General features: G+C 40.8%; 2 protein-coding genes across 3 annotated transcripts; one reads left to right on the plus strand and one right to left on the minus strand.

The window, feature by feature from the left end:
- Positions 1 to 11093: 11093 nt before the first annotated feature.
- On the minus strand, positions 11094 to 14356 carry LOC113562127 (cyclic AMP-dependent transcription factor ATF-2-like). 2 transcript variants are annotated; one of them, XM_026970897.1, is made up of 7 exons: positions 13995 to 14356; positions 13760 to 13853; positions 13528 to 13676; positions 13094 to 13413; positions 12555 to 12771; positions 12151 to 12466; positions 11094 to 11854 (listed from the first exon to the last, which is right to left on the minus strand). In XM_026970897.1, the coding sequence occupies exons 1-7, from the start codon at positions 14043 to 14045 to the stop codon at positions 11445 to 11447; spliced, it is 1557 nt and encodes a 518-aa protein (XP_026826698.1). In that variant the 5' UTR covers positions 14046 to 14356; the 3' UTR covers positions 11094 to 11444. The 2 variants fall into 2 exon arrangements, with proteins under 2 accessions (XP_026826698.1, XP_026826388.1); XM_026970587.1 differs by having other exon boundaries at positions 12151 to 12490; positions 13995 to 14354.
- A 4427-nt stretch (positions 14357 to 18783) lies between these two features.
- Positions 18784 to 19614, plus strand: LOC113562288. Its single transcript, XM_026971231.1, has 2 exons — positions 18784 to 19098; positions 19171 to 19614. Exons 1-2 carry the CDS (start codon positions 18996 to 18998, stop codon positions 19266 to 19268), a joined length of 201 nt encoding a protein of 66 aa, XP_026827032.1. The 5' UTR covers positions 18784 to 18995; the 3' UTR covers positions 19269 to 19614.
- The last annotated feature ends 1390 nt before the right edge of the window (positions 19615 to 21004 follow it).

Consider the following 21004-nt stretch of genomic DNA (forward strand, 5'->3'; position numbering starts at 1 on the left):
TAATTTATCACCTACATGTGAAATCATTCCTAGTTGAATCATCCAACGTTTTGTGTCCGATATCTTCGATTCAAACATGACTAATCCTATTTGTTTAATTAATGTGACAAATCAATCGGTGACTTCATTTTTTGTACAATTTAATATCAACAAAAAAGTTGTATTTTATTTATAATTATTTATAAAATATTTATTATCTGTGCAAACTTTCTCTTCTTCAAATTTTTAATGTATTAAACTGCTCGTACGTTGAAATTTTTGACTAAAATAGCTTAAAATCCATTTTGTAGTATTATTAATAGTAAAATTATAGACATGAAAACAACTTTACCAACATGCATTTTCAGTGATATTGAGTCGAGACGTAATACTCTCGCATAACGTTATATTTCCATATCCATTAACAAAAGGAAGAGACTGTCAAACAAGAAAATAGACAAAGTCCCCTAAGTGCAGCTCCAGGAATTCTTGCAAAGAGCATAGATAGTGCTCGTCGCGTACAAGCATAGCGTACAATACAATACAAGACACTTTTCGTTTAAATCGAAAATAAAAGACAGCAATGCTTTCAATCTTATTTTGAAGATTCTTAATGCAAAATAAAATAAAATGCATTACACGTCTTTTTAACACTCAAATATATTTTAAATCGAAAGAAAACAGTTTCTTAGAAAATTTATATATTATAGATTTTTAATACAAAATTCATTAAAATTTAGACTGCAGATCTGCGTAAATCCGACGTTTTCAGCTTTTCCAGTAAAGCTTACCTAGAACCAGAAGGAAAGGGGAAAACCGCACACGTGCGGATTGAGCTAACGCGCCACATGTGGATCTGCCTCTTTAATCTTGACCCTCGTAACAATCGCAAACCCTCTATCGCGTAGGTGAATCATCCCCGTCGTCCGTGCTGTTCGCCGTAAACGTACTTTGTCCTCCGATTTGCATTATAAGTACTCATGCTCAATCCTTCATTCCGATTCTTACATTTACGGAATGCAATCGCGCAGTGTCACAATCGCAGAACGTATTCATCGTGCCGGCGTCATCGACTGCAAACGAAACTGCTCAACCGCAACATGTAATGCGAAACCACATAAATATAATATTACCGAATAGTAAAATATGTAGTTGGCTTGCAAAACGTGGCTGTTTAGAAACATATCAGCGCAATCTTATGAATACATAGGCTCATTGTATGAATAAATATCTATGCGCGGTGGATCGTAAGATGGTATCGACGAAATATCGTGCCGAATCGTGATTACAGTGACGCAAAAGAGCGAGAGTCACGGTAGACTTTCAGCTCCTCTCGCCAAAAATAGAGTGCTTGATACGCACGTAGCGCCAGTCACCGTGTCGGCATATGGGATCCTCACGTTAACCTTGACCCTCGTATATAGCTGCGATGGTGGCCACCACGCCCCAGTCGGTGAACCATCTCCGTTACTACCCCGTAAACGCTTTTATCTCGGCGGCCGCGCTGCGCGAGCAACGCGACTGTCGGCGCTCATTTTTTTCCTCTCTCCTCCACTATTATATGGAACTCGCGGGCATCGCTGCTGGCTCGTATCGATCTCTTCGCCCGCCGAACATCCGCCGCCGGTGCTCTCTTCTTTCATCCAACGGGATCACTCGTGCATCGAATATTCAATACGACATCGGGTAATACGAGGTAATAAATTGAAGACTTGACGCGACAGGGTGGCCATATCCTCGATGTTATTTCTTCTCATTGAAAAATTGGCTTTAAAAGTCAAGGTGTATCTCCCGCATTTCGTTCAATTTTTGTCAGTCATCTACGTAATAATTGGGATATAAAGGCAAGACATAAAAAGAGATACGGTGGCAATCATATTTTGTATTGGATTGCAAAGCGTTTTTTAGCGTTTTTTAACCAATTCAAGACAATGACAAATTATTATTTATGTGTATATTTATTCAATTACATATTAATATGCGCCGGTTTGTTCCAAATTTGCAATATTTTCATACTTCCGTCTTTTCAGAACTTCTTATCTCTTTTTTCCCTTAAAATGTTAAACAACCCTACGAACTTTTGTTATAATCCAATAGTGTTTAATTAAATAATAGATATACATATTTTTTATCCCATAGCAAAAAATTGATTTAAACACGGCAATTGATAGACATCGATTTATAATATCCTGTGTTATTTACGTAATTTCATTCATCGTAAAAAACCGGATTGGAAAAATGAAGTTAGCGAGCGAATAAAGAAATAGTGCATATATTTCGTTCACACTCAGAAATATAGGCAGAAACAGCTGTGCCACCGACGAAGGTCGTCTCACACAGCGCAAAATATAATTAGTTTCTCTCTTTATGGACGTAGTAGTCCATGGATTCGCCATGCCTGTGTTAGAACGAAGGAATTCATTGGAAAAAATGCGTATATGTAGTCCCAGGAAGCTTACGTTCTTCATCCGTAAATTTTCCTTCTTGGACGAGTTTGAAGGCTAAGTCAACATAGTAGGATATATCTGACGAAACTTTGTTCTGGTCTCGACTCGAAACAGTTAACCGTGCGCGCGGAAACGCGATTAACGCTTTGTTATACGATGACGCGTTCTTGTTTGTTTAACTCGAAAGTAATGTGAACTTCTCGTACAAATTGGGAACCAAGTGAATAAAGACGGTATATTACATTGTTAGAAAAATGCGACGATATTCGCTTACGAACGCAGTGAAAATATTTTATTGGAAAACTTTTGCTAAAAGTGTAATTGAATCTTCTACAGGCAATAAAACAACGATGTCGACTTTCTAATGCAGGACGGCAACATCAAGCACGGTAGAAAATCCTGGACTTTCGCCTTAAAACGTTCAAGGAGCTTGCTGCATTGGAGCCAAGGAAGCGAACGAAATACTAAGAAAGAAGGAAAAGAGAGGAAAAGAGGGAGGAGGAAAACGTTGCTACAGGCGTCAGGATGAAGGTACACGTATTCTTTTTAAGGCGGAACACTTTACTACCGCTCGTTCCAACGACGGTAATGGAGGGAGCTTGGCCACCCTCGAAGAATTAATTCGGGGCTAAAGCCGAGGCGAGCCCACCCCCCGCCGATATCGAGTCGCTCGCCCGGAAGTGTTAGTGTCTCCTTACCACTCCTTCAGTTAGCTTTTTACTTTAGTTGACCGCATTAACGCTCGGTCTAGCGTTTCGCCGGGGTTCTCTCGGGCTGCCGGGGCGATTTCTAATTTAGCCACCAATTTAAGCGCCGGTAATCGCGTGGCTTCCGAAAAGGGAGAGAGAGAGAGAGAGAGAGACCCAGAGATACCGGAATTTCCACTTCGGCGCGAAATCGCTCCCTCAACGAAAACCTATTTCGCACGAGATATTAATTTCTCACTCATCGTTCTTCCCTTTCTCTCCTCTTTGCACCCTCGTAAACGGTAGTTGCGTTATTTACATTTCTCTTACGGCAGATAACGCAGCGACGATAGGATATCAAGCGGAGAAACATTACGTCGTAATTATGACACACGTGCAGGAAGTGCGGTATCTAGATACTTAACACACGAGGCGAGGACGTAAGTATAAATGGGTACAAGCGCGCGTCAATCAATGAAACGGACGCCCACGCAAATCTCATCCGTCAGAGCAGTTCGAAGCGCGCTGTCTCGTGCTTCTTCGTAAGTTTAACGGCCGGTAACCTTGCCATTGCGCACTTGAATTTCACTCGCCGCAAACTACGCGCGCGATGCAGGACACTTGCTCACAAGCGGTGGTGCATACCTCACATCGCTCTACCGCCGGTCGTGTCTAAACGGTGAAGGAAAATCCTAAAACCTTCCTCGTGTTTGCCACGGGCTTCTATGGATTCTTGACGCCGCAGCTCGCCCCTTTGTACCGTTTTGCCGTCGACGAAACGTCCTTTCGGCCTCTTTGGCTCTATTCATCCCCCTGCTGCGTGTCGAAGTGCCCGCCGTTGATGCGAGTGAGACGAGAACAACCTCCTCACACAACAGCCTAAGCGGCACTGAGGGAGGAGGGGACGAGGACGTCGAAGACGAAGAACGGAAGCGGGCGCTTTTGCACGCTAGACGGAGACACGACGAGATCGAACGTCCACCACGCACCGTCGCGGAAACAGCCGAGGCTCGACGAAGCGGCCGAGACTGCCGAGACGGCGCTCAGTCGCGCGCGAGACGTGCACCGTGGTGTGTCGTGTTTCTAGCGGTTCCTCCTGCGATGGTGTTACTGCTGCTGCGCGTGGAAAATCGCGAGATACGAGGCGACCCCGGTCATTGCGAATCGTGCGCGTGCGTTACATCAGCGTTCGTTCGTTCGTTCGTCTCCTCGACGATGCTGGGAGTCTGTGCGAGTGTCGTGACGTATCCTCGCGTAACGTTGCGAGTACGCGAGCGGATGAAGATCGCTCAAACGTGGCTTGCTGATATTTCACGAGGCGTATAAGTAAGGAGAGAAGACGCGCATCTATCTTGTGCGAGTATGAGTAATTTTCGTCTACTTATTTTACGTACGATTAGCGGAAATTGCATCATGGGCGCGTGGAAATATTTTGCGGGCTGGAAATGGCCGATTAGTTGATCATACGAGAGCAACGAATTAGCTTGACGTAATACCGTAAATTATCGTGGAATGTTATCGGCAATTATCTCGTTCATCAAAACGCCCATTTCCCGAATATCTGCATAATAACAATCACAAGGGGAGATCGAGATTGATACCGAAATGCGAGTTGTGACTATTTGCGGGCAACCTTGAGCCTGCGATTGGTTGGAAAAGAACGAGTATAGAGCTTGTGCTTTGTTGCGCGACGCGCGCGGCATGTGATATCAGACCTCGTGATACGAGGATTCGCGCGAGCATCGATACTCGCTTCGACCTTGCGGCGAGCTCGTTTTTTAAACAGTGCCACCCTTTTTATATTGTTCTTCAGTGTCGCATTAAACGTAATATGATCCGCAACCGCAAGAACAATTTTGATAAATTGGACGCGCTGGGGTAACACGCTCGTATTTCAATCTGGTGCGTGCGATTCTTTGTAAAATAACGGAGATACGAAAGCTCCCTTCACGAAAACTCATTTCCGTCTCGAGACTCAATGTTTTGCTACTCGTGTTCAAATAATCAGACAACCGATGTAAACAACCGCGCGAAACCGTGTGAGTGTTCCAACGTTGCAACAGTTCTCAGGAAATTGATGCGCGAACGAGAACGTGTTCTCTGACGTAAAGGTGAAACAATGCTGCAATCAGTCCGTCGACCTAATAACTTTATTATCTCGCAACGCGTGCGCGCACGTGTGACCGTGCGATATGCGAGACTGTAGGAAGACTCGGAAGCGTTTCGCACAGATTGTAAAACCGCTCGTAAAACGTTTCATTATTTGCAGCGGGCCGCGGGCGTCCAAATAACGATAACAACGTGCTTGCGTACGTGCGTGCATGCGTGCACGCGCGCGGGTCCCGCACGCGTTGGTCCATGGGATGGTTCGTGCGTTATGGCGATCCAACGAGCTAGCCACTCTCGTCTCTTTCTCTCTGCGTGTCCCTATCTCTTTCCTTGCCAGCTTTCAGCCCCGGAATCGTCGTGCGGCGACAATTTCCGCGAGCCCTCCTGCTCTGCCGCTCCTCCTCTCTGTCCTCCGCCGTGCTTCCCCTCGAGCGCTGCCGCTGGGCCTCTTCTGTACATGCAGTTTCCACGTTTTGTGTCGCATCGGTGGCGGTGACGGCCGCCCCGGTACGGAAAACGTGCTCGCATCCGGCCGTTACGTGCGCGCGCGTGTACCTGCGTATTTTCGGCGGCGAACAGATCGATCGGCACCCCACCGACACCCCGTTGTTTCTCGCTTGTCGTCGGTCGCGCGCGCCCATGTGACTCTCCACCCTCAGCGCCGATCCAACGTCAGCGCGCGTAACTGATCACTTCTCGGTCTAAATAACAGTCGTTCCAAATGGATCCGTTTGGTTTCGATCGCGTTCTCTGCACTTCCGCTTTTCTCTCTGTTCCCGTGATTCCGGAATTCGCATCTGTCTCGATGCAGGCGCGAAAGATGTGGGATAATCGGATGGACGGAATCGAAGATCGGCGGGATGAAGCGGTGAATCGAAACGAGCGATTGAAGTGCGATGACGATCGAACGTACTCGAAAAAAATGTTCGAGAATCCGAGCGAACATTTAAGCCAATTTACACGCGAGATTAATTGATCACTTCTTGATTAATTGGGCAGAAAAATTTACTCGGACGTACTTTCCGATACAATTAGCTCGATTTCATCGAGAGGAAACCGTCAGCGATAAAGAGCAATCTGTCTAGAGTCGGATGTAAAAATAAAAGAAAGCAGACGTGTCTCAAGGCTAACGGACCAAATATTATCCCCCTCAGGTACGTAGAATGGTACGTTTGGCTCCTCTCGCCAGTTTATCTTCGTCATATTGCCTCGTGAAAGTGTTTATTACACCGGTACGCCTCTCAAAGATCATAAACATGACGGCAACTCAACGGCTCCTTTCTTCTTCACTGTCGCCTCGTTCCCTCGAGCAGTTCATTTCGATCTTTCGATCTTGGTAGATCCTTATGACGTATAAAGGACCGCACATTATTGTCTGCTTGCTTTGGACGGTTACAGCGGTACGTGTTTCCGTAGAGTTCCATCGACAAAGACAAAGACGATGTAAGTTTTATCAAATAATATTGATTTGATTATTCTTGTCGCACGGTCAGGAGACCGAATTAGGTACGACGCGTTACTTTCGTTGTCCGCGATTCTCCCGGTTCTCTCTTATAAAAGAATCATAAATTTATGATAGCAGAGTTTTTGCAGGAAATCGAGGGGCGAATCGCTGGGGAATTTCGACGTGTCGTAAGGCCGGTGTAGTTATTACGTAACTTTCCCTCATCCTTAGCGTGAGGAGAATACGTTTCCAAGTTCGGTCGAATCCTCCCCGATAGCTGCTGTGTGTATACGAGAGAATTACGCGGATGATCTGTTTTTTTATTAATAGTGCGACGATCAAGCATGGACGTGCGCGAGCGATGTAATGGAAAGAGAAGACGAGAGATCGACTCGATAGGAGAGGAGAGGAGGAAGGTCCGTCGAGAATCTCCAAATGCAGTAGCATACCGACGGGAAATCCGCCGTATTTATAACGGCCGCACGTGCTCTCCTCTCTCTCTTGCTCGCTCACTCGCCTGCTCCTTCTCTCCTTCGACTGGCGGCAATGAATAACTGATGCCATATCCAATCAGTAAATGGAATCCGCGGCCGTGGCCGGATAACTTCCGCTAACAAGAATTTAAGACGCGAGTTTCAGGGCAAATCTCGCCCCATGGATGTTTCCTGCGTGCGAGAGGAGTAATCGCGAGATCGTGCGCGCGATATCGAGACGATCTTGGTACACGGCGAGTGATCTTCTGTCCGAAAATTATTCTTGATTGACGCGTTCTGTTCAGGTCTGTTTAGGATATTTTGAGAGATTAAAGCTGCTAATATAGCATTTTGAAGTATTTTGGATTTTATTTAACATTTATTCGCGTATTGTCCGTAGTTCACTGGTTTCTATTACTTCATGTTCTTTGTGTACGTGTTCGTATTTTTTCATATTTATAGTTTTAATTCTAGCGTGTGATTTCACGTGATTAAATTATATGCTTTAATCAATCTTTTCTTTTTATTTTTTGTTGCTTAGGAGAGGTGAGATTTCGCAAATTGCGCTTGTAAATCATACTCGCTCGCTGTGTTAAGAGCCAGATTCTAGTCTTGAGAAGCTAGTAATTAATGTAACAGCTATTATATAAAAATGCAATTGCAAAATGTATCCATGTGGTTGGATGCTATGTATAGTTGTTTCGTATAGTTGACAAATTAGATCGTTAATATTTAACGCAAATCCTGGCACGTGTATTTAATATGAATAACGTAGCTCACGCGGACTTGTACCAACACAAGGACAAATATTTCTCTCTAGTTGAGATTAATGGACGAGATTGGAATAAAGTATTAAATGAAGAGCATGAGATTTAAAGACTCTCTGTCGGAATATCGATTAATTAAATACTATTTTTACCGATATCAAATTTTTTCAAAACAATTGAAGCTTTTATGAATTTATTGAATATTATTCACTGGGCATGAAATGAGTGATCAAAGCCGAGTCGAAAATTAATAAAACAGTATTCTATTAAAATCTTTTCAGATTTTCGTTTTAATTTTGTTATAACTTTATTCTTATTATAGTTGTAGACGAATTTCATTTGGATTTATATCGGGACGTTGCCGATGAAGCTAATCAGTTTTGGGACATCAAGAAAAAACATTTCTAATACGAAACAAACAGGTTGACGTGTTGCGCGCGATTAGCAATTTCGAAAAGGCCGTTTGACTCAATCCCGATAAATAGGCAAAAAGCAGGTCATACACGGACATATACAGACAGACAATTACCGAGATAGGTAGACAGACATTGATCGACAGACATAGATCGACAGTTACGGACATAGACATAGAGAAGGATACAGATAAAGAGACAGAAGTGCGGAAGCTGCATGTACCGAGCGAGCGATCTGTCTGTGATTTCTTGACGTGTGTATACTGAATTGAATTATATCGGTTACATATTGAAAGTGACTAAAGTGACTCTTGTCGGTTTCGGCATACACTCTATTAGTGGACCATCCTGTGTGTGTGCATGTATGTGAAAGAATAGAAACATAAAGAATCCCTATACTCTTCCACAATAACATCTGTTACATATTAATGATCGATGCGTTTAATCTTGAATGCGTTTAAGCTGAAATTACGTAAAATCTGTGCTAGGAAGATTTCAGTGACTTTATCGTTAACTTTATCGCTCACGACGATCAGAAACGAGAGAAGCTCTCGGTCCAAGGTTGGGAGACCGCGCGTGTTGTATAATAGCCACGCGGTTGAAAACGCGATCTCAAAGCGGCAGAGTCGTAAGATCGGGCACCTGCCACTCTCTCTTTCTCTCTTTTTCTCTTTCTCTCTCTCCGTGCTATTTCCGTACGCACGGCGATTGAGCGGGTCGGCAAGACAAATCGACGCCAAGAATTCTGCGAATGATCGAACCCAGCCTACTTCCCATGGGGAAGTTTTGAACTCGTGCATTTACCGCTCGGCGACCAGCAGCCGTTACTCTGCATAAAGTTCCGTGAAAGCTCTGCGTGAATGAACGGTTCGAGAGGAAATCGCGAAATTTCGGCATGTTCAACGAGATACGATATTAATCTTCAATCGGTATGACCCATTTTTAGAAAAGTATTTTTATCTTGCTTGGAGATAAAGATGTTACTTTTAGAAGCGATTGCCAATTTATAATTATAGAAATTTTTATTTGATATTTACTTGATTTATTACTTGAGTATTATCGAGAAGCAATGGCAGCATCGCTCGGCTTAGAATGAAAGCATCGTCACAGAATGACAATAAAATGACGACGAAAGACGAGACGGTCGTTCTCGAATCGCGGATTCATTTGTGGCCGCGGAAATGCATTTTGTTTAAGCAGATCTCGCGGCACGAGAAAAATTGGAGCGTCCTTCAGCCGCGCGACGTTTATCTCTCTTCCGAAGCGCACACTTTCGGTGCCCGTAATTGAATTTCCCCGAGCTCGGACGATTACGTTACGTACATCGTAAATCATCTCGTGGCGTATTTCCTGGGAAGGGTGTATCTTTTATTTGTGAACGAAAGACGTCATTTGTAAACGCGCGTCCGTTCTCTCTGTCGCTACGAACACGGAGCAGGACTGATTCATCGGCAGGAGGACGAACGTTAAGGAAGCATCGACGAAACCCGGGAGAACAGGGACGCGTACTGTGCCCGGCTGGTCGCTATCGGTGCCTGTTATCGACATGAGAAAGCGGTTGACAGAGTTTGCCGAGTAACCGACGCCAGGCGGACCGCCAGAATGGTCCGATGGTTTCACATGCTCCGTTGTGCTCTAAAATGTGACTCACCACGCGATTTGCGAAGGTACAGAAATCTTGTTCGGTTCGAGAGACTAAGGAAGAGACAAAGAGAAAAAAAAGCCGAGAGTGACGTTTGTCGTTTGCGGCTTGCTCGTGGTTGAGCTTATCTTCCGTGCCCGATTGCGCCGAACACAAATCGTGGTCTTCTTCGTTGGCTCTCTCCTGATGTGACGTGCGATTACACGCCCGCCAAAGTCCGTGCGCGGCACACGCGCGCACCGTCCCGCTCGGCAATCGGGTTAAATATATTTAATCACGCTGACAGATATACGAGACCGCACACGAGGAAGCGAACGACTATTCATAGAAAATAAAGACGTGCGTGTGATATCCTTATTGCTTTGACTGTGAACCACGGACGTTTCGAATATCAATACATGGCGCGTTCCGATTTAGGTGTTAGTTCTCAGATAAGAGAAAAATAAATCATTTTATTAGACGACCGTTACACGAAAATCTGAAAATAAGAAAAAAATATATGTGTATAAGATAGATGCAATTTTTTCGGAATTAATCATACTAGACATAAAATTATTTGTATTAATTTCGTGAATTTGTTATGTGTTATGGATTTTTCTATAAGTGGAGTAATGATGTACTTTCGGTTTTTTCAGATATCAGGAGATATTCCAGAGCGGAATTCCATCCTCCAATGACAGTTTCCCGTGTTCGAAGCAATGCGTGCCCAAAGCCCCTTATCATTCCCCTGTCCGGTGTAGAGTTGTTAGACGACTGGACGGAGAACTGATAAGGGCCCGAGGGTCACAGAATCATCGTGGGACTGGATACGTTACATTCTCTTTGCCTGTGGAACATCTGAAGCGGAAATCTGACTATCTGACGTGGAAAAGCGAGATTTGCGATTTTTGTTTGATGATTGATTCATATTTAAACTCGATCAAGGAACACCTTTTATGAATCGGATTAACACGATAAAGTTAATAGAAAAATAATGAAAATGATTAATTATATAATTTCATTATTTAAATATTTATTTTATGTACAATTTTATACTCCATAAAGCAATCCAGAAATTATCTATATTTTCTAATAAACGATTTATATAAAAATATAACTCTTAAGCTAACAAGGATAGAATAAATTATATTATCCGATAAAAAATGTACATCTGTTTTATTGTAAACGCAATAAATAATGTAAAAAATTAATGACTATATCACTTGACATTCCTTTATGTCAAAATATTATTTCATTGGAAGTATAATTTACATTAAACTGTGGAATAAACAATAAAAAGTCAGTCAACAAGTAAAAGGAATTCATCTACCTAATACCACCCAATTACTAATTCCCTTTCGAAAACGGGAACTCGCAAAAGGATATAAAAGCTTTTGCGAGATTTGTCATGAATTTTCACGTAACTTATGCCATCCGTATCGAACGAATTGCACACTGCAAGAACTTGCATTTTACAAACGCGCGAACGTCTTGAGGATGATTAGTTACGTCCCCGTGCTCTTAGATGCCGCATGCTCCACTTCGTAATTCGGATTAATCTGAATGATCTGCCTAGGTGTAGCCTCACACAATTTTCTCGGCTCGTTTTGTACGATCAATATCTGCTTCGGTTCGTCTGGCTTCTCCGTAGATTGCAAAAACTGATTTACTCCTACGAACTTCAACGCCGGCAGACTCTTTATGATCGTCGCGTTCGGTATGGCAAGATTCGCGGTGGCGCAGTCCATCTTTGGAAAGATCACCGGATTTTTCGTGACAGAAACAATCGGTTTCTTCGATGATACGTTCAAGTTCTCCGAGATCGATCGTTTTACGCTATTAGGCGATATCGGCACGGTCAGCACTTCCGAATTATTAACTGATATTATCTTGGGTCCAAGAACTATTCCATTTCCTGCAACGTAAGTAGTTAAATATTAAAAAAAGCAAGACCAATTGCACTATTTTCTAAAATTAAGTTCTAAAGTCAAAGTAGACTTTCCCTCTTTTTTATAAACTTGTATAAAAAATGTGATGTATTAATAAATGGAATATTTGAAAAAAACGAGTCACTAAATTTAGTTAATTCATCCATCGATGCAACCAAATCTTGGCAATAAAGGTAAGTTTACCTTTTTCCTAAACTGAAACTCGAAGAATTCAATTAAAATCGATAAACAAATAAAATTATCTAAATCTGCAGTAACTTGCCTTTCTGCATCGCCTTTGTTATCGGACAATCCTTATGAGCCAGTAGAAGGGTTTTTAACTTCGCTATCTCCGTACGCAGAACCTTCACTTCCATCTGTAACGCTGCGTTTGCCTCGTTCACATTTGTAACCGTTCTCTGCAAATCTTGAATCCATGCTTTCCTCTTTGCCCTCGCGCGCATCGAACTCGCACGATTGCGCTCGAGTATGTCCTTCTTCTTGAGAAGATCGATCGTTTTCTTGCCGGATTCCTTTTTTGCATTGCTCCCGTCGGTTCTCGCATATCCATCGATCGCTTTTTGATTTTGCATGGCGTTCTTAGACAAGGTTTGCTTTAGTTTCTGTAATGCGTATTTTAAGCGATTCGTCAAAGCGAGTTATATGACGCGTTTTAACGTAGCTTACCATTTTCGCCAAGGATGACCTGGAGGTGATGATTTTCTTGGGCTCCGATCTGAATGTTGCACATCGCAGAGCTGGCTGGGTTTTGATAACAACGGTTTGCTGTTTGGTGGTGACATTGGACATGCCAGAGGATTCGGACACCGGCGTCGCCGACAATTGCATCAATTTACCATCCGCGGTTTTTAATAGCAGCTGCACTTCCTCTCCGTTGATAGATCTTGGCAAAAGAACATTCCAAATTTTCTAATTTGTTAACAGAAACGGCATCGTAACTTTAAAACCTTTTTAAATATTAGGGTGAAATGAATATTAAATTATCTCACAAGAATTTGATATTTGTTTCTTCAGAGATGGTTTTCTTTCATTTGTATGAAAACGTTATATAAAGAAAAAGAAAGTATACTTAACTAAAAATGACAGAGAATAACAGTTAATTATAAAATATGTATAGTGAAAAGTGTTGTATGTAAAACATAAGCTGCATGAACGCTGTAATGAAAATAATTCTCAAAACGGTGAAAGAGAACGATGATTCTTACAGATGCGACGAAGGCTGCGTTGATAGCAGTTTAGGTGCAATGGGCGTATTCGTATTTGAGACAATAATATCCGGCGTGAGAGCAATATTCTTCGCGGACGCAACGTCCGCATCTTTCATCAATTCTTGCGTTTCGTTCGCACTTAATTTAATGCCACTGCACTCATCGGACTTCATCACGCTCTCCTCTTCCGTACTTTTGTCGGTGAGAGATACCGTCGGCGGACAGTCCTCAGAAAGAATTTGTCCGTTCACAGGAAGTACGTCCGATATGTAAGGGAAGATATGCGGAGTGTGCAGCGTATCGTCCCCAATTCCAGCCTGCAAAAGTAATTACGTTAGACGCATATCCTTCCACGTACAATTACAAAGAAAGAAAACATGCATGAATGATCGATCTCGTAAGCTATTTGACAGGTAATTTTCTCATCTTGCCTCCGGTACTGTAAGGGTGCCAGTATTTCCAGCCTCAACGGCCCTCCGAAACGTCTCCTCGAAGGGATTCACTACATTCTGCAGATCTTGGAACAAACCCACTTCCTCGCAGTTTTTGAAGAACCTCGTTGGCGTGGGAGTCTGATCGGCTGCAAATTAATTAGTCCATCAGTATTCTTTAGCTATCATGTGATAGGCATATGTATGAACTGAAGTGCTGAATGTGTCTTACCGACAAATCCGGCATTCTTCGAATTGCTACCGAGATTCAGCATCATGTCGTGCTTCTTCTTGTGTACTGTTAATTGATCCTCATTTGCGAAGCTCTATAAGATGAAGAAACATAGAATAAAGCTCTTATTATTTCTTGCCTGTCGTATTATGATGATTCTTGAGATTTTAGCTGCTAGAACTTAGCTTAGCTTAGGTAGAACTTTTGCTTAGGAGTAATGATTCTCATTACTTACCATATTGCAGCCTGATGTGGAGCAGGCAAACAGCTTCTCTGTATCAGTCATTGTCGAAAGTTTTGCTTCGTATTTCTTTACAAAGCAAGAAGTGTAAGATTCACAGGTTATATACCATACGAGTCCTAGTGGAAGGACTCATATTTAATAATCATTGCCCATCCAGATCTCTCTATCATTATGATTTGATTCACAGTACACGACTAACAGTTTTTATTTCCCAATTATGAAGTATTTAACGATTATTTTAATAAATATTCTGAGTTAACAAACATGGATTATCGTAATAAATACGCGGAAAAAACAGTGCTCCTGTTTTTGACTAACTTCGATCGGAGTCACTTGCAGCCATGTTGGCGTTGCAAGTTGCTATTGCTTCTATTGACTGAATGTGTGCTGCCATCTCATTTGAGATACAAGAAAGTGCACGACTACAGTCGATAGTTTATTGTAAAAGTCATATGCAAGCGTTTAAACATTTTTTGTTTAAATCCTGCACTCATATATTTGCTCAATTTTTATTTCTTTGTCTTTTTCTCGAGAGACCACTTCGCAATGATCTAATTTTATTACGTACAGTTCCCGTATAATTGATCAATTTAATATAATGTTAATAAATAATAATAATAATAATAAATAGAATATATTTTAAAACGTGTGTCAAGTGGTTTTGAAATTTTGTGGAGTTTTCTTTTAATTATTCTTCACAAAAATTAATGGAGGACTTTAATCTTGTCTCGTCATCGTTAGTCATTCACTTACATTGCTAGTCCCAAGTCCGAGCCGCAAATGTGCATGGGATATGAAATATGGAGAAGCAAAAAGTCATGACACGTAATTATGGAAATGACATAGAAATGACATAGAGAGTGACATAGAATGAGCCTTGGCGATGATGTCTTTAAATTTACGCGTGACTTTTCACTATCGATTATATCATGTTGTTACGTAGCGAATTATGTAGATACTCCGTTTATAGCCAATAAAAATTTATACACGTGCATCTTCCACGTTGTTTATTTAACACGTTAATAATACAGATATGAATAATTTTATTAAACATTAATATTTATATCGATATATCTCTCTCTCTTTCTCTTCACATACACAAGCACGCACAAGCAATTTATCGTATGATAGATACAAAATCCTACGTTGAAGAAAAAATGTCGAAAATTAATAAATTAATAAATTAATAAAGTTTTTAACATTTATTTTTATAAAATGTAATGATGTATCTTTCTCTGTCCTACTCTCTCACAGATACATTCATGCTCGATAAAGAACTGGATCTTAGTATCTTAGAAGACATACATACAGACATTTCTTCTTCTCAATTATTATTCAATTATCACCTTCTCAGGATCGACCTAATTGCTCGTCATGTAAATGAGTAGGTTCAGAAAATTGCGTGTCGACCGAAAGTCTTTTCACGCGACAACAAGATTTCAAAGTGAAACCTGGCGCGCAAGAAAAGACAGATTGTCTCGCGCGATTGTAGCTCTCTGTGAAAGTAAGTTTCGGGATTACTAAACGGATAGTGAATTGAACGGCAATTTAAGTAGACATTACCATAATTACATCTCACTGAAAGAAAATGAGGCCATATTCTTAAGAATTTGTGAGTTTATTTAAAGTCGTAGTTCGTGCGCTATTTTATTCATATTATTTTTCGGTAAATATATGAAGTTATGATGAGTGAACAAAATAATTTTTGATATTTACGATTCTGGAAGAAGATTGTTAAACAGGAAGATTAGAAAGTCGTGTCAAGATTAATGGCAAATTAATTAGAGAGAAATATAAAAAATTAATGTCTTAAACGGGAAAAAGCCAGAAGAACAGCTGGATAGAAAGTGATGATCTTGTTGAGCGTATTTTATCTGGCAAGAACGGATGTAAAAGACTCTCGTCATACACGTTATAATTTTACTGGCTAGATAGAAAAGGAACGCTTTGGACCCCTTGGACCCATCTGGAGAGAGTGAGGACAGGCCGAAGAGAGTGGTCTTGGATGCTGATGGTTCTGTTCCTCATCAGTAGTCAACCGCGTGTCGCGGTGCTCTATTCATTGGCTCATCGATGTGTGAACGTGACCATAAACAGTGATATATGAATTTTATCGCACGATTATCTTGAACAAAGAAAATTTCGAAGTAACTCTGCTACCACTTTGCACCATTAAACATATATCTGCACAATTAATTTATTCTAAAAAAACGTGCGCTACTCTGTATAGTGATTGGCGTCTTCATCAAATGCGTGTGTGTAATAATTGTAACATCAATAGTAAAAATAGATAGAAATGCGAGATAGATAAGGTAAAGAAAACATTCCGAAATGCAATTACAATTTTATTCTAAATTATAACGTAATATGAGATAAGAATAAATAAACGTTTTATATAAAAATTTATAATTTTGAATATTTATTTTTAAAATATCTTAAATAATAAAAACGTATTTTTGTTAAATTTTGTGAATGTACATATACTTATAAAATTTCTATCATCTAATATAATTATAGCAAATAACACCAGTGAGACAATTGGTGCGTTATAATATCTATTGAGTTATAATAAACGACAATTGATCGAGCCGGTGGGAAAGCTCCGAACCCTTTCGCCAGTCTCCTTGAGAACCAGATCGTGCTCCGCAGACGAGATCGCAGACTTGCCATCGACCTTGATCTTGATAGAAATCCAGGTAAGATTGAATGGTTGATCGAATTGTTGCACTTACATTAGATCTTTTACAACATAACTCGCCGCAATGGAAAAACTCCGCCGGTGTAACGATCGACGCGCCTGCTCGCTCGTTTGTGAAAGTGCCCTTGGTTCCTCGGCATTAATTAAGGTCTTGCACGTGCACGTAATCGGCATCTTTTTTGTGTCCGATCCTTTTGAGTGTCCGATCATTGACCAGAAATTTTTAAAAACGCTTAAATTGATAAATACAAGCTATTTTGTTTTTAACAAGAAACTAAAAAGGCTATTGAGCACAATAGGAAGATTTTTGAAAGTACATTCATTGACAAGATTGGACTTATAATTAGGTTCGAAGGTGTAGGTGTTAGGTGTATACAGTGCGATCTTTTACTTCCTACGTTGGGCAAGCGAAGAAAGTCGAGCAATCAGAAACAATAGCGAGTTTGCGGATGAGTTTTAATTCACGTAGGCTGAACTGGCTCGTAATATAATGTGATGACTGAAAGTGATATTTTACTTTTTCCTTCATGTTCAATTCGCTGTACATCATTTAAACGAAGCTGCCAAAATTCAGCTGTCTAAAGCAAGGTTTTTAAGTATTCCGTGGAACACTGTTACCCGAGAGTAATTTAGTTCCGCTCGATGATCGGAGAAGCAGATTCCTTTACGAGTTTAATCATTTTTCGTGGCAATGAACTCTTGATTAAAATGTGCGTAGCTGGAATATATCTATATCTTAAGAAAAAAAATTAATAAAATAAATATATATTATATTAGTAACTTTACTTAAGTAACTTTAAAATAAATATATATTACATTAATATATGAATTTCCGCCAATCTTTGCATCAACCAAAAGCTGTCGAAAAAAACAAGATTGAAAGACTTCTTTCGAGCGATGTTCTCAAATGCGATTCAGGAGGACCTCTGCGCGAATTCGCCCGGTGCGCACTATGGTGGATCGCCGTCGTTGTCAAAGTCGAAAGTTACCGGCTAACTTTCACTAATAACCAAAGGTACAGCGTCGCGCGAGTGCACGATTCCGCATGTAGACCGGCCGAACGTTACGAAGCACTAAAAGGCGTGCCACTTGTCGCGGTGGCCTGGTTTCGTGTCCCACTTTTGTGCTGGACTGTACGTGAACATCTTGGACACGCTAGCGTGAACTCGCTCACGGTACGTTGCTGAGGAGGAAACCGGCAGTATGGACAAAGGCCGGGGTTCCAAAATCGACGGGGAAACCGGAGATGAGCGAGCCACGCTTGCGATTCACGATTTATTGTCATTAAATCCATTGACACCGGATGTATCCTCGGAATAATGGCACGAAAGATCCACTCACACATTTGCACGTGATATGGATATCATTTAATTCGATTCGAGTTTGTTCGCATCTTTAAAAATCATTAAAAATGATAGATCTCGTAAATCATTAATTTTCAGACGTTCGGGCAAAAAATGTTTGAAAAGATTCTCCGTTGTTTTGAATAGATCGCAGAATTTAAAATGTTTCCGCGTTAAAGGCGACATAATGAAGGGTTTCTCGGAAGAACGTTAAGACGACGTTACGTTCCATGTTAACCCTTTCGAGTGAGACGGTCGCCTGATCCTCGGCTCGAGATAACATTGTACGTGATCTTCGTACGAGACAGATAAAGATTTGAGATGTGCAAGGCGGTCGGATTTAGTGCTGAACATGAGATACAAATATGGACCTTAATGTCTACTCCAATTCCGTGAATAATAAGTCTCCGTTGAAACGAGCAGTCGAACAGATGCCAGATTGCGCGATTTCAATTGGAAATCTATCGTGACGTCGTTATCGAGAACGGGAAAAAAAGCGTTGCAACCGAATCCGGGCAACATCGAAATTTATGTTTCACGCGGCGGACCTTTCATGGCCGGCAATTAACACTATTCACCGAGGCTTGTATTATTGGGTACCCTTTGAACTCCTCGCAGCTGTCCGGTTAAATGGCACGCTCGCGATTGAAGGTGTAAAACAAATTTTATTTTGCCCGATTGTAACGAGCAAATCGCGTTGCGTAAAAAAGTTGCTAAAAAAACATACTCTTTTTCATTTGAGGATTTTTTGCGCTTTTGGTAGAACGACCAGTGGGATTGCCAAAGTGCGACGAACACTTCACAGAGAGGTTCATCAAGGTGAAGGCATGAAGAATTTCAAGGTGAAGTTATGAAGAAAATGGCAAAATGATCCGGTACCGGATCGATCGACGAACATGATTGGCGAACGACAGTGACTCGCACAATCATCATTGACGGCTGAGGGGAGAAATGGTTGCTCTCAAAATTGGAGCGCTTATCTCACTGCTTCTGATCGTTGACATCAGTTGTCTCGTTAGTAAGAGGAGAAACGACCGGTTTTTAAAAAGTTTTGGTAAGTGGCTTACTGCATTTTTATTCATCTTTGGAAATGACATTTATTTAATGATTTAAATGTACCTTTCAGCTCAGCTGGAGAAAGAGGAGAATCTCGAAAATGCGATTGATTCGCACAGGGAGATGAGATTCTTTGATGAACTTGGACGTAAGTATAATATATTTTAATATTTCAGCCGTCATTGTTCTGAATACGCTGTTGCGACATATTGTCCGCGAATTACGTTATTATGCGTAATGCTAAGCAGGCGTTAAAATGAAATTGAAGGATCGCTTTGAAAGAGAAAGGCGGCTCGTACGCTTTGAATAACAAAACGAATGTCTTCCATGTCAACTGTTGAGAAGTGGTTTCATGCCATTTTCAACACGCTACCACTTTTGTAATGTTTAAGTTTACTTTAAATAAGTCTTATAGTCATGTGCAAATCGGCAACATTAATGGATGACTATCCTTTGTTAAAATCATTTCAGTTAATAAATGAACAACACGTAGTGATTCAGCCTACATATGCATTTACGCGGATCTTCGCGTAAATACAGTGAACAAAGGGAGGTCGATGAAGTGACAGGTACCGCGAAGATTTTAAGATGGCAAACCGGTTGACGTTCACCGGATATCCATATTTATGAAACCAAGGCGACCAATGACTGACCTATATCTTCATTTTCTAGGCGATCCGACACTTCTTCATTATTACTGCATATAGCAATTAATCGAGTTAACTTGGAATAAGTGGCGAGATCGGCTCGTTTTCTTAGATTTAATAAGCGAATTAGATTGGCTACGATGGCACTTGAGTAAATGAGTGTGAAACAAAAATACATATTATTACGTGTAAGATATTCGCGATGTCAGAGGAAAAAAGTTTGAGAGAGAGATTCCTCTTTTATCTTGCATGATATTTTAGTTAACAGAATCATATAGCGCTCGTCACAGCACGAGAAGATTGCGAGTAGCATTTTCTGCCGCAAATGTGAACAGAGCACGAGAGAGAGAGACTCTTTTCGCGATTTACAGTTGAGTTAACAAGGGAGACGAAATCGGAATCGTACTTGAAAGGCCACTTACTGACGCTTACTTTCTACAAGAATATTTATAATGAAGCGCACGGAAGCTCCGTTTTCACTGCGACCTCAGCGTGTTCCTTCTCCGTCGTTAAAAAAGCATTCCACTGATGACATCTTTCTCTCAATTGAAGATGAAACGCACCGCTTACAAAATTATTCTGCAGCTTTTGAATTTTAATTAATTCAATCTCTAACGAGATTTCTCAGCAAAGCTCAAAGATCTATTTAGATTTACTTGAAAGATCTACTTAGTTTACGCCAGAAAATGTTCTCTCATAAAATATAGCTTAATGGTAAAAGTAATTTAAGTAATTTTCTTTAAATAATCTTGGGACGTAATATGAGGATGCTCCATAAATGCTTTACGTCGACTTGAGTTTTATCTTCGAAAGCAAAAATACTTTCAGTGAAACCATGCGATGAAATTGGGTCGCGAAATCTCAGTGTGTCGAATCCATTCGATGTTAATGGCCAATCCAGCGAACAGCCATCGAGGACCATTGATCTTTCACGTATTTTCTTATCTTCCATTTGTGATAAAATCATTGATATTAACAGATACTATTCTGGAGCATTTGGATTTTTATCACCAACAAAATCTTTATCAAAACTAGATGATAATAAAATAATTATTTACTTATTTACTTAAATAAATACAGTTACTTAATTATTCCTCAAAAGATCTCTCGTAAACGTACTGTTAAAAATCACAAAAGAAAATAAAGCCAATAAAATAACATCAATTGAAAAGAACATCGATGCAAATAATTTGAGATGTAACTTTCGCCAATTTAGCAGTAATCAGAAAATATATTTCAACAACAGTGACAATAATA

This window comes from Ooceraea biroi, chromosome 1 (genome assembly GCF_003672135.1).
Source record: "Ooceraea biroi isolate clonal line C1 chromosome 1, Obir_v5.4, whole genome shotgun sequence".
Lineage (NCBI taxonomy): Eukaryota > Metazoa > Arthropoda > Insecta > Hymenoptera > Formicidae > Ooceraea > Ooceraea biroi.